This window comes from Panulirus ornatus, chromosome 9, assembly GCF_036320965.1.
Source record: "Panulirus ornatus isolate Po-2019 chromosome 9, ASM3632096v1, whole genome shotgun sequence".
Taxonomy (NCBI): domain Eukaryota; kingdom Metazoa; phylum Arthropoda; class Malacostraca; order Decapoda; family Palinuridae; genus Panulirus; species Panulirus ornatus.
Window position 1 is genome coordinate 54,791,438 of NC_092232.1, and position 14,639 is coordinate 54,806,076.

General features: G+C 47.0%; 1 protein-coding gene across 2 annotated transcripts in view; it reads left to right on the forward strand.

The window, feature by feature from the left end:
• Positions 1 to 14,639, forward strand: part of LOC139750435 (uncharacterized) — a 32,279-nt gene that overhangs the window by 15,528 nt on the left and 2,112 nt on the right. For both annotated transcript variants that reach the window (XM_071665235.1, XM_071665236.1), the window contains 2 exons: positions 13,313 to 13,463; positions 14,295 to 14,377. In XM_071665235.1, coding sequence (XP_071521336.1) covers positions 13,313 to 13,463; positions 14,295 to 14,377 — 234 coding nt within the window. The remainder of the gene's footprint in view (positions 1 to 13,312; positions 13,464 to 14,294; positions 14,378 to 14,639) is intronic.

Below are 14,639 nucleotides of genomic sequence, written 5' to 3' on the forward strand. Positions count from 1 at the left end.
GGATGCGAGACGAAAATCGTTTATAATGATATTCATAAGACATTCTGTGCATTTTTTTCCTTGAGATTTCCTGGGAATATTACGACTGATCACAACAGGACTACTGGAAACACCGCGACTTCGCCACAGCTACTGTTGAACACACTTTAGAGAAAAGTAAGGGATGTCGTGCTTCCCGAACTCTGGTGCTGACCTCGCAAGACATCAATGTATAGCTCCTTGAACTCTGACGTCGACTTTCCTAAATCCTCAGTGTGTCGAGGTGTTCTCAGTAAACCTGTATATACGTATATATCCTCAGCCAGGTACCTAGTTTATCAACCAACCCCAGAGAAGAGGATGAACGGCCGGGGTGACAGGCGCGACAATCATTCCGACCCATGTAGACGCCCGTCGACAGATCCCATACGTTCATTGTAACCAAATGAAAACCTGGGGACAATGAGGGAAGCAAGAACATCAGAGGCTAACAGACAGCTCTGCCTGAATTACATGACAGACAGCACTGATTCAACTATCTCTCCGCACCTCCAACAGACAGCATTGCCTCCAACTACCTCTTCGCTTCCCTAACAGACGGCACTGGCTCGACTACCATAACCGCTCCTACAACAGACAACACGACTACAAATATCTCCCTGCTAGCCACAACAGACAGTAAACACTTAACTATCTCCCCTCCTCCAGAGCAGACATAATTACTTCCAATACCTCTCTGCTTCACCAGCAGACAGTGCTCTCAATACCCCACTATACCAACAGACAGCAACACCTCTCTGCTTTTTCACTTCCCGTGTGACCTCAACCCAGATATAATGATATCAAGAATGTTATGTTCAAGGACGTGGTCAAAAGTTTGCTCCAGATGTGCAGGATCATACTTCTCACGTGTCAATCTCAATGTTGAAGTACGTGGAGGTCAGCATCAGACCAGACTTAGCTTCCTATCTAACTAAGTCTTTTCAAAATTCTATTTTCTTATATTTTCGATCTCTATCGGGCTGATGTTTTGTAGGCACCATGATTTGTCGTATACCCTCTTGTCAGCACAATATAAACACCATATCTTTTCCTCAAGGTGAAGCTACACCTCGAGTACCTTGGGAGGAGAGTGCCTGACGAAGTCTGAGTGTTTCGTGTGTATTCTGAAGCACCTGGAGTATGTCAAGGTCGTGTCCGTTCCTCTCTGCATCCTATTCATCGTTGCGAGTCTTATCGTGTTTCATTTTATGTATTTCATAAACTTATGGACCGAAATACCTCACTAGTGTCTGGTGTTGGAATCATCTGATGTATTTCTACAGATGATAAGTGGCCCAGTTCTCGTGGGATCTTTTGAACGAGCCTTACAAGTGGTCCATATCACATGACCCTCCCTTGTGTGAGGGTCGTTCGTGGTACAAATGTAAGATCTCGTGTTTACCTTTCCCAAGCAGGAGTTTCGTATGTTACAGAAAGGATGACACGCTGATGCAAGGGGAAGGCTATCGCTTGCATCGCTCTATGACTGTTACCTAACGCAAAGACCGAAATCTTTCTTACTATATCGATGTTCACTGTGACGCCATCCTTAACCTCTCGTGGGTACTTCGATCCTAAAACAAAAAACAAGTCAAGGGATTAGAATTTGTTGCTTGATCTAACTCTCTCTCTCTCTCTCTCTCTCTCTCTCTCTCTCTCTCTCTCTCTCTCTCTCTCTCTCTCTCTCTCCTTAGGGGCTAATAGATCCAACAGATGCCTGTCGTACCGTAACGAGAGTTTAGATAAGGGGTTAAATGGAAGCTGCCTCAGCCAGAGATGAGTGTGGCATGGAGGAGGGCAGCGGCATCAGTAGCTGCTGTCTGTGCCATGATGGAAGGGTCAGGTCTGGCCACTTAGAGGGCGCCAGACGCACTCACCTCAAGATAACATCTGACAGCGACCTCAGACGACCTCACTATCCCGACTGTTGACCTTCGTAATAAATAAGACGTGTGTTCTGAGGAAGTACATGTCCGCTGACCACGAAAGATCTGTCGGGAAATACCACGTATCTCCCCTCGGGCCTTTACTGCAGCCGACCATACACTGATGAAAGAAAATTCACGTAACACAAAATAAACAAACATTTCTACCACTGAGGAAGAAGAAATGGAGATAAATTCTTACGGAATCTCGTGAGGCGACAAGAGAGCCGCTGTCGACACCTTGAGAGGAGGAAATTGTCGAGGTTTTGGAGACCTTCCGAGCCGCCCCTCCCGTGCCCCTCAAAGGAAGACCTGCTTCTGACACAACAAACACCGGGTTATGCTCCTCCCTGACTCACCCCACCTCACCCGTGACAGCTGACTTGGGGTCTTCCTGGAGAGTCCGATAAGGTCTCGAGAATATCAGCCAAACATCCACCAGTGAGTCAGTCAACGATATAGTAAATACGTGTTTGCAAGGACACACACACACACACACACACACACACACACACACACACACACACACACAAGGGGAGACCTGATTACATGATCGAAGACTCTTAAGGGGACTTAATGATGTCACTGCACAACACTGTCATCTAGTAGACACAGCAGGTAATTCAGCTGGGGGTCAGTATTGACGAAAATACTTTCGTAGCAAAAATGAGTGGCTAAGGAGTGGAACAAGGTAGGTGAGGATGTAGTGAACGCAGAGACCATGAGGAAAAAAGCTCAAGATTCTGTGTTATGAAAGGGGTAAGGAGATTAGTGCACCACCCCCCCCCCCCCAACCTTGCGTATTCACAGCAGACCAGAGAGCCTTTGACGCTATTCATCATAAATGACGTAGAAGAAAATGGATTTCCACGCTGGTATCAAGAAAGGCACAACTAAAAGAAATTGATTTGCACCCTATGGTCGTCCTGCGAGCGGTAGCACAAATGGATTGCAGAGTAACACAGAGAGATAAGTGGACTCAGAGTAACCCAATAAGGAGAAACTCGAGTGATCATGGCAGACGGCGCCTTGTCGAGCTGGTGTATGATAAGAAGTGGGGTCCCGAAGGGTTGAGTATTTGGTCTGCCGTTCCATCTAATCTATGTAAATGACTTGATGGATGAAATAGATTCATTCATGGATATCTGTGTCCATAATGCCGGAGCTGTGAACGAAGTGACGAGTAATTAGTTAGGGCAACATGTTACAAAGAGACACAGTGATGATGCAGCGGCTGTCAAACAAGAAGATAATGCAATGGGGAAAGGACGAGAAGAGAACAAGTTGTGATAAACCTTCAAGTGGTGACTCTCGAACTGTTATTATGTTTCACTTATGGCGGTAATCCTGATCAGAAGTTCGTCAAGAAAGAAAACTAAACTTCGGTCATTCTCAAAAATGCTCACAAGTTTATGAACAACACGATGTATAAATTCGTGCCAAGTTGAGGAAACACAACCAGGACAGAAGGTCAAGTGGAACAGAAAACAAAATGGGACGTTCCAAGGAGGCTATGGAAAATGCTCGACCTGGAAGAGGAATGGGTAAAGGAAGACATGACTGTCAATCCCAAGATGGCCCACGATGATATCAAGACACTTCTCTATAATTGCAAGGGACTGCGGAACCAGGGGATGTAGCGGAACGCCCGGGAAGAGACGGGCGTCAGGAGGAACGCGTAGACAAACATTTTGTCTGCAGTAGCGTCCTGGACAAGTGGAACATGGGAAGGAACGAAATAGAGGAAGATGACGGTGGTAAATTCCAAAGTCTGCATGACAGCATGGCGGAACGTGTGTTGAAGTGATGGAACGTAACTAGTGCACAGCTCCTTCCTCATGACCACAAATACGTAATCATATAAACACACGCATTCACACACACGAATATGCATTTGCTCACGGACAAATAAACTTACATGAAATTATTCGTGTATATATATATATATATATATATATATATATATATATATATATATATATATATATATATATATTTTTTTTTTTTTTTTCAAACTATTCGCCATTTCCCGCATTAGCGAGGTAGCGTTAAGAACAGAGGACTGGGCCTTTTTCGGAATATCCTCACCTGGCCCCCTCTGTTCCTTCTTTTGGAAAATTAAAAAAAAAACGAGAGGGGAGGATTTCCAGCCCCCCGCTCCCTTCCCTTTTAGTCGCCTTCTACGACACGCAGGGAATACGTGGGAAGTATTCTTTCTCCCCTATCCCCAGGGATATATATATATATATATATATATATATATATATATATATATATATATATATATATATATATATATATATATATATATATGTATATATATATATATATATATATATATATATATATATATATATATATATATATATATATATATATATATATAGATGAAGCGTTGGAAGGCGGCTGGAGTAGATGACATTGAAGGTGAATTTCTCAAGGAAGGAGGTGACAGTTTTGTGGATTAGTTAGTTAGGATTTTCAGTGTAAGTATGGCCAAAGGTGAGGTTCCTAGGATGAAGGAATGCCTGAATTGGCAAGGGAAGTACAAAAGTGAATTACAGGGGCACAGGTGTGTTGAGCGTATGTGGTAAGTGTGTGGGAGAGTTGGGTGATGGCATGCACAGAGCATCAGACTGAGGAGGAACAGTGTGGTTTCAGGAGTGGTAGAGGATGAAAGGACCAGGCGACTCCTTGGCAAAATCTGTGTGAGAAATACTTTGAGAAACAGGGATCTGCATCTGGCATTTATAAATCTGGAGAGAGCATTTGAATGGGTTGACACAGATGCTTTGGGAAAGGTCTTACTAATATATGTTGCGGGAGAAAAGTTACTAGAAACAGTGAGAAGTTTCTGTCAGGAGAGTGGAGGTATTTCTATTTATGGATGGGATGGCTAGGGAGGTGAATGCGAGGGTCTTGGAGACAGAGGAAAATCTACGGTCTTTTGGGATTGCGGAGAAGAGTCAGCTGCTGTCTGGTGATGATACAGCCCTGGTGGCTGATCAAAGTGAGAAACTACAGAATCTGGTGGTTAGTTTGGGAAAGTGTGAAATGAAGGAGTTGAGAGTTGATGTGAGTAAAAGTAGGTTATTAAGTAGAGGAGGAGAGTGACTGGTTGACTGGAGTCTGAGTTTGAATGTAGAGAACCTGAGGATGTGGGGTGTTTTAGATACCTGGGAATGTAGAGAACCTGGAGGATGTGAGGTGTTTTAGATACCTGGGAATGGATACGACCGACCATGGGAGCTGAAATGAGCCTAGTTACTGAGGGGTTAAGGTCCTGGACGAATTGAGGAGAGTGTAGAAGAAACAGTCACCCAAACTATGTACATGTATGTGTGTGTGTGTGTGTGTGTGTGTGTGTGTGTGTGTGTGTGTGTGTGTTTGTGTATGTGTGTAGTGATAACTTCATAAAGAACGAAAATTCGTCACAGATAATCAGGCTCGTCTATGACCCGGACCTGCCACAGCTTCAAGCATCGGCCGCGGCTGGTCGTTACGAAGATAGTTCAGCAAGAGAGAGAGAGAGAGAGAGAGAGAGAGAGAGAGAGAGAGAGAGAGAGAGAGAGAGAGAGAGAGAGAGAGAGAGAGAGAGAGAGGGGGGGGGGGGAGAGAGAGAGAGAGAGAGAGAGAGAGAGAGAGAGAGAGAGAGAGAGAGAGAGAGAGAGAGGGGGAGAGAGAGAGAGAGAGAGAGAGAGAGAGAGAGAGAGAGAGAGAGAGAGAGAGAGAGAGAGAGAGAGAGAGAGAGATAACGTTCCATTTATAATCTTAAAAGTAACATATATAAATCAAGGGAAGCAGGGGATTCCCACCGAGTCAAGATGTCACAAAATACAGAAGGAGGAGGAGGAGGAGAAGACGTTCGTGAAGCCATGTCATTATTTGTCTGTAACTCTGTTGAACATCGAAGTGAGTCGAGGGAGTTCGAGGTGACGTGTGTGCCCCCCTCCCCCCACGTCGGGAGGAGCTAAGTTGATCGAGATCAGAAGATTACCAGCCTCCATCAGTGGGCATTAACGGCCGAGCTATGATCACCGCTCCACCCGCCACTACCATCACACACACACACACACACACACACACACACACACACACACACACACAGCCGAGTGTAATTACCCACCACCCTCCCCAACCACCGCCCACTACATCCTCCTGCCCACCACCACCACCACCGTCTGCCCACCACAATCCATGACAGTCTGCTTATCACCCCCATACTACAACGCAATTCCTACCACAATCCCTCAACACAAGATCCACAACCTACCACCAATAACCACAACCCCAGCTACAACCACCATAACAGCCACATCACAACTCGAATAACCACCATCACCACCACAGCTACCCCTATACTCTTATCTTCCACCTCTAACATTCACTTACCTCTCCCTGGGGACGACAGCACAGGGGGTAACACACTCCCACTTTGCATATCAGTGTTTATTATCAAAGGCAGGGCTTGTTCCGATCCCAGTGTATGGTTCTTTCTCGTAGAGGGTTCGTAGTACACTGGTCTTTGTCGCCGTGGCTTTCTAGTGTATGGGTCTCTGTCACATCCTACATAAGAAAAAATGTAGAATTTCCTCCTTAAGTTTGGTCATCGTACTTAAAGGAGCACAAAGAGATATTAGAGAAGGTGCAGAGGAGGGGCAGCAATGATGGTAAACCAGAGTTAAGTGATCTGAGTTACAGGGAAAGATAGACTTTAAATTTGCCCAACTTGGAAGATACAAGAGTGAGGGGTGACCTGATCACAACCTTTAAGTTTTCAAAACAGATTGATGACGTGGACAGTGTGAACAATTAGTTCTTCGAGAGATGTGAAGACAGAACAACCAGACGACGTAACGTGGAATCAATTAAGAGACTTATTGATTAAGACGTAAAGAAGTATATCTATAGTATAGGAGTGTTGGATGGAATAAGATGACTGAAAATATGGTAAATGTGACAGAATGAATAGATTTAAGAAGCTTTATGATAGAATAGTGGCAGATGGGGATGCACGAGTGTGAAACTCTCTCTCAGTACAGCACAATTACTGTACATAAGTACATATTAGTAATGACACACACACACACACACACACACACACACACACACACACACACACACACACACACACACACACACTTGCCCATCAGCTGGCGATGCATCAATTATATACCAGCTTGTCGACGGGTTCCATCAGACCCTGGTAACTGTGCCAGTTAGGGAGGTGGTACCACAGTAACACCAAACACCACAGCAATTCCAAACATCACAGTAAAACCACTACAGTAACAGCGTCACACCATCACAGTAACATTACCACATTATAAGATTATCTCTACCACAGTACAACACCACCATACCTCATATTAACGCTAGCCAACCACTACACAGCCATACTTATGGAACCACTACAGTATCTAACGAGGCCAGATGATGACCACCACACCTTACAATACCCAGGAGAAGATGACGTCATGTGGCGCTTCATAGGTTTATGTCAACGACTGGGTAATACAGTTGTTATGACCGATGCTTCAGTCTGAGGTTATTTTCATATTGATAAGCATGAGGTCTGGCTGTACGTAATGAGAAGCATGAGACCTCCAGCCAGCCAGAAGTCTTTTAAGCGACAAGAGAGGGAGAGGCGAGACCTGAGGAGGAACACAACACACTCCCTGTTATACGCCACAACGTCCTCACATGCCGACGGCCTCCCTGGAACAACCCGTTCGTCTCAGGAGGCAAAGCCATCCCTTGAAGGGCATCTGTTGCGAACAAGAGGCTCAAGGTGGTGTCCAGGCCGGTCATGGTCTATTTATAGTGAGGGTCACCAGGGACGTGCGTATAGATGAAGAGTTTGTCCCGTCCTCGCGTCAAGGCTTTCCCTGAAGGTGTGCAATGGCGATGATAACAAGTGTAATGTTTACGTTTGGATAGACCAAATATACACACTCGCGTGCGAGCACCCACCTACATAAACACACACACACACACACACACACACACACACACACACACAAACACGTGAAGTTGGCAAAAGAAATTGCATCTTCGGGAAGGATCAAGGAGAGTTGAGACTATCGATGTGGACACAAAGTTACGTGATACAGAGGAAAGGAAATGACTCAGGTCAGCGCTATCCATCTCGGGGTGATTGCCAGCAAGTAAGGTGTGAGGTGTTTGTGTGGCCACGTGTGCAGGGACGGAGCGCCCACAGGACATGAAGAGGAGCTGAAGAAGAAACATGTTAAATAGGATGTAAATTTCGGGCAGCATACAGAAGTTTATATGTAGCATGATACTAGAAGTGTTCAGTAGTGTGAAGCTCCCTCCCCATACTGTACAAATAGGTAGTCACACACACACACACACACACACACACACACACACACCTCAGACAAACGCAGGAAACATAAGCACAACCAAGAGAAACTTTCCGACTGCTATACACAATGATGGCAGACAACACAGCGGGGTGGCAGACAACACAGCGGGGTGGCAGACAACACAGCGGGGTGGCAGACAACACAGCGGGGTGGCAGACAACACAGCGGGGTGGCAGACAACACGGCAGGATGGCAGACAACACAGCGGGGTGGCAGACAACACGGCAGGATGGCAGACAACACAGCGGGTTGGCAGACAACACAGTGGGTGGCAGACAACACAGTGGGTGGCAGACAACACAGTGGGTGGCAGACAACACAGCGGGTTGGCAGACAACACAGTGGGTGGCAGACAACACAGCGGGTTGGCAGACAACACAGTGGGTGGCAGACAACACAGAGGGTGGCAGACAACACAGTGGGTGGCAGACAACACAGTGGGTGGCAGACAGTTACCACCCGGAACACAAGCACCTCCTAAGGCCCCAAGCACACACCCCCCACCCTCAACCATGGCTCCCCAGTTCTACCCTGACCTCCGCTCCCCATCCCCAATATTGCCTCCCCACTCCCCAAACATCACCATGGAGCCTCACTCCCAACATGACCCCCAACCCCAACAATGGCCTCCACCCCAACTGCTTACCTTCACCACGCCTCCCCAACACCCCCAGCAAAACCATAACTCCCCACTCCTCCCCCACAGTGCATTCCCTGCCCCTCCCTCACAGTGGACGCACTACCCCTCCCCATAGTGGATTCCCCAACCCCTCCCTCACGGTGGATTCCCCTCCCCCACGCTCACTGTGGCTCCCCCACCCATTAGAAGGACGTCTCCCCACCCACTACTATGATCATAACCCCCCCCCCCCCCCTGCTCCATCTTGTCCTTCATGACCACGGCGCGCGGCACGACCCAAGGAGCTGTGATCAAGGCGGCTGTTGTGTGCGGTATTGTGAACCGAAAACAAGGCATTTATTAAATGATGTCCACCACGTTGCCCGCTCCCCCAGGGGCGCCTACTGGAGGGAGGGAGTCCGTAGTACCCCACCCACCAGCAGGCGAGGCCGGTGGTGAAGGAGGAGGAGGAGGAAGAGGTAGGACGGGTATATACAGTCTCAGGTCAAGTTAAGGAGAGACGGAAGTGCTGCGGTTTCAAGTGGGACTTGACGAGGGTCGTGAGGTGAGATGAGGTGTGAGGGTCTTCCAGTGAATGGGGCAGAGATGACCATAAGAGGGAGATGATGAGGGAAGATCATGAGGAAAAGAAACGAGAGGAAAATGGAAAAGAATATGACGATAGATGATTATTAGAAGATTAATAATAATACTAATAATACTAATACTTATAATGATAATGATAATAATAATAATAGTAATAATAATATGATTAAAAATGATGATGATATCATTGAAAATAATAATAATAATGATAATGATAGTAATAATAATGATCATAATAATGGGATAAAGACATTCAAAGATAATGCAAAGAATAAGGGCATTTGGGGTCTACATAAGGGCAGGGAAGGGAGTTAAACAGACACTGTTTACGCCCACATTGGGGTGGCAGTTGAGTAATCATAATCACTGATGATGTACACAACTGCTGAGTGATGAAGGCTGTACATGTAGCGGTCTGTGAGAACTCGTATGCGGTGTTCGAGGTTGTGGAGCTGAACTGCAACTTGGGGACGAGGGATCTCTTGTGGCAGCTGATGACAGCGTCGAGGATGGTGCAGATAGCTGTCTCCCAGATAGTCAGATGAGGTCCATGTGACGGCTGGAGGGAAAGGGGAACACCAGGATGCAGAGCGCCTCTTGACACGTTGTGTAAAAAGGCCCAACTATGATCCTGTGGGCCACTTTCTGCGCAGTGTGTGTAGTATCCTCTGTTGTGTAGTGGATAACAGGGGAGACCAACAGGGGGAATTCTGGCATGAACACAAGCGGTGTAGATGTTCTTCAGATCCTTCATAAGGAACTCAAGTGTCTTGAGCTTACGATTTGATGATGGTTCTGATGTGTTCCTTCCAGCTTATCGTAGCATCCAGAGTGACACCGAAACACCTTGCAGATTGAGCAACGACAGGGAGGCAGTAGTGGGTGGGACAGGCAAGGCTGACGTGCCTGCCTGGCCGACGGTGCTGGTGTGGTTGATGGTGACTCTGGTGGCAGCCGTCCCGTTCTTGAGTCTGGTAATAAAGGTGTTCTGGAAGGCGATGTTGTCGGGGGTGCTATAGTCAACGCTGACACGAGTGGCAGAGTCGTTGACTTACTTCCAACAAGCAGATGGAGCGACCCGGGGGCGGCTGGTGTGGTGGTCTGGGGTGTGTGGGTGTGGGTGTGTCGTCGTTGTGTGAAGTTGTGCGTCTGCCGCCGCCGCCGTGCGTCTCCGACACCGTCTCTTCCAAGTGTTCGTCGTCACACGCCAGTACTTGCTCTTGGAGTCTGCGTCATGCCCTGGAGCCTGGTACTAGCGACTCTCTCTCTCTCTCTCTCTCTCTCTCTCTCTCTCTCTCTCTCTCTCTCTCTCTCTCTCTCCCTCCCTCCCGTGAGCATTCGCTGCGCATCATCCCTCTGCCTCGGAGGCTTTCGGGCACTGAAGGGTCAGAGGTCAGGTACGTGTGACAGTATGTGTGTGTGTGTGTGTGGAGGGTTGGGGCAGGGGTGAGGCGCGGATGCACCACCGCCACTATCACCACCACCTTGAGGGATCAGACACATCAGCGCATACCACAACCACACTACCACATCCGCCATGTCGAGGGTGACTTAATATCAGCAGTGTTCTTGTATTGAGGGGCACAGGGTCCTGCATGAGCCACGACCACCAACAACTTGAAAAGGAGAAACACAAATGACCAGAAAAATATTTCTAACACCATTTAATAATTCTTTACGTGTGTGAGCTTGACTACAAAGTTGTCTCCCACTGCTTAATACACTTCACGAGGCTAAGGACTCACTACCGTTAAGAAATATGTTGATGATATCCTCCTCCACATGGAGCAACAACAGTCATTGCTCTCAACGCAAATGATCAACAACGCTCAAACATGCGGCATGTTCGCCCCTCCTGTGCCTCCGTGTCTTCACTCGTGGTTTCAAATATAAACATATTACTGATGGCTATATTTAGTCGAACCTGGTCATGCCCGATGAACAACTGGAGATTGGTGTGGCACCTCTTACATGAAGGACTAGAAATTAGTTTCGGGGTCACTACTGAAAACTAAATACGGTTAAGGTGTAACAAGCACGTCTGAAGAACCAAAGAGCAAGCTTGGGAAGCTAAAGTCTCACGTTTTCTTTCGAAGTAGAATATTTACAGACGTTCCTGTACATGGAGGGTCCCCAGGGCTGAGAGACAAATTACCACACTCGGGCCTCCTGCGTGAAGCACCCACGTCGTCGACCTGGGTCTTAATTGGCTCACGGGCCAGCAGGCGGCGCGGCCAGCAGGCCCCTCAACCACTGTATCAGGTGACGACCCAAGGCCGAGCTGCATAGGATGCAGGAAGAGAGGGAGGAGGGAAGGAGGGGCTACGAGTATGTGGAGGAGGGGATGACCAAGGGAAGAGGGAGGAGAGGGGAGAGGGAGGAGAGAGAGACAAGGTCGTCGCTGGGAGGTCGCTCAGCTAAGTGGACGAGGGCTGAGGACGAGACAGGAGAAAATTCGGGGACGTAGGAGATCCTGGGGAAGAGACAGAGGCGGCTGGTCTCCTATTACACTTGGTGGAGATATATCCCTGCTTGCTTCAGCCACATTCCTCACCACCACACACCCCAACCATCACCAATACACACCCACCCTCACCACCACACTCAGTTAGACTTAATACCTTATCCATATATACATTATACACGTATCCTTCTTTTCGTTTTGTCCCATGTAAGAGAGATGAGTGAGAGGTGACCTGATCACATCGTTTGAGTTTTTGAAAGAGACAGTTGAGGTGGACAGTGACCATTTACTTAGGGATGTGGAGACAGAACATCCGGAAGACATGAAATGAAATTGAGCAAGAAACTTATCAGAAAAGACATGAGAAAGTCAGTCTTCTTGTAGTGTAAGGATGGTGGATGAATGGAACAGGATGATCTGAGATGTGATTACTGTAGACAACTGACGGAAAGTTCGGAAGTTGTAAGGTAGTCGTGAGTGTTCAAGAGATGGGGATCCCACGAGTGTAAAACTATCTCCTCGCACGGTACAAATAGGTAATTACACACACACACAGACACACACACACACACACACCTTTACAGATATAATGAACCACTGCAGGTAGACCATAGACACCTGACACCACTGAGATACTGCCAAGTGGCGTCCTAGCGGCGTCTTAGTGGCACCTTACTGGCGCCTCCAGTTACCAAATTACACGTCACACATTCCAATCCAAGGTCGAGGGAGGCAGTTTGATTGGTCATTCCTCGTATCATTCTTCTGCCTTCAATTATCATGCATTATATGTCATTAGCCTGTTCACCCAGATGTTCTTCGCCTCCCGAACTTTACAAGTTATCAAAGTTTAAATGTTCTAGCAAGGTCTAAGTTTTCTCAAGTTTACCTTTCTTAAGTTTAGTTATATTATTAATTCTAAGTTATGTTTCTTCTCCAACAGGATCGAACTTCATCGTAAGTTCCCCGTTCCTGTAAGATCCAGCGTCGCAAAAGTTCCTCTTTCCTCCGGTTCACTGATCCTGGTCCACGTACTCGAAGCATTACTTTCGGTTCCTTTTCCCTGCATTTCTTTCTCGAGGTTGCTCTTCCGCGTCCCTGCTAAGGCCAGACGAGTGTAGTGATAGACCATACGTTCCTGCATGTTCTTTCCTGCCGTTCCGTGACCTTGTATGATACGTACAAAGTCTTACAAAGTAACACCAATCTACCTCCCCAGTAGGAACCATTTTCTTTACACTTGGAGTGTTGTAGAGTCATGGCCTTTCTCCCCCTTCCTTTCCTACAGATATGTGCGACGGTGCTGGCCGTAGGATACGGGGTGGTGGCCTTCACCTTGGAGGAGCACGTCGTGGCCTGCAGGGAAGGACAAGCCCACGACGTCCTTGGCATCCTGCCGTCCTGTAAAGACCTGGCGGACACCTCGACACTCCTTGCAGGTCAGTAGAAAGGGTCCGGTCAGGTTTTCCATAGGAGTGTGGCGTTTGACGTGGTCCGGAGGTATTACGGGTCGCGGAGAGAGAGAGAGAGAGAGAGAGAGAGAGAGAGAGAGAGAGAGAGAGAGAGAGAGAGAGAGAGAGAGAGAGAGAGAGAGAGAGAGAGAGAGCATTAACACAATTCCCATGAAATATACATTTTTCCTTCTTTTTGATTATATATCGAAATTCCTTGTCTCACTATGAAAGTATTATCGATATTCATTTGGAAGTTTATATGCTCTGAGCGGACGTGTATATACACATACGCATATATGCGTCAGTGTCCTCCAGTATTATGTTACAGCAAGCTACAGTTCATTCATTTTGATACTTGGCCACGACCTGCAGAGCGACGCATCCATACGCATAAACATATATTCCACACAGAACAGAAGTCACATAACAATTCAGACACATAAACTAATCACATAACAATCCAGACACACATAACTAGTCATATAAACTCCAGATGCAAAACTGGAGTCATATACATATTTTCAGAGTTGGTGCTCGCAAACTGTAAAAAAGTCCCTCTTCCAATATACCATAAGTAAATATACTAACCACACACACTAGTAAGGCTACGCACATTCCACACATACACTCTCTCTCAGGCACACCTATGACGAGACACACACACACACACACACACACACACACACACACACACACACACACACACACACATGCTGAGCCACACATACACACCATCGTACCCACACAGACCCCAAACGCCCACACAGACATGGACCAGACACCAGCCCCGTGTAACGACATGCGTCTCCCCCACAGCCCGGATCTTCTTGTACGTGCAAGTGAGCGTGTGGATTCTCTTCTTAACCTTCTCCATCCTGCTTATAGTCGGCGCCGTCAAGGTTAGTCGTCCCCCAGTTTACCTATTTTGTTCGCTCATTGCCAGGGACGCCAAAAGAAAACTGGGTTCAGTGTTGCTGCTGTCTGGGAGCAGCAGATTATCTTGTTTCTCAGCAGAACGAGATGAGAAATAGATTGTTTACATTTGTGGCATAATGTAATCATGAATAGCAAATATAATCAATGAGTCCTGCTGTTTACTCTGCTTTTATCATGTCGTTACAAATACGAGGAATCATTATTCTTGCAAAGGATAACTAATCT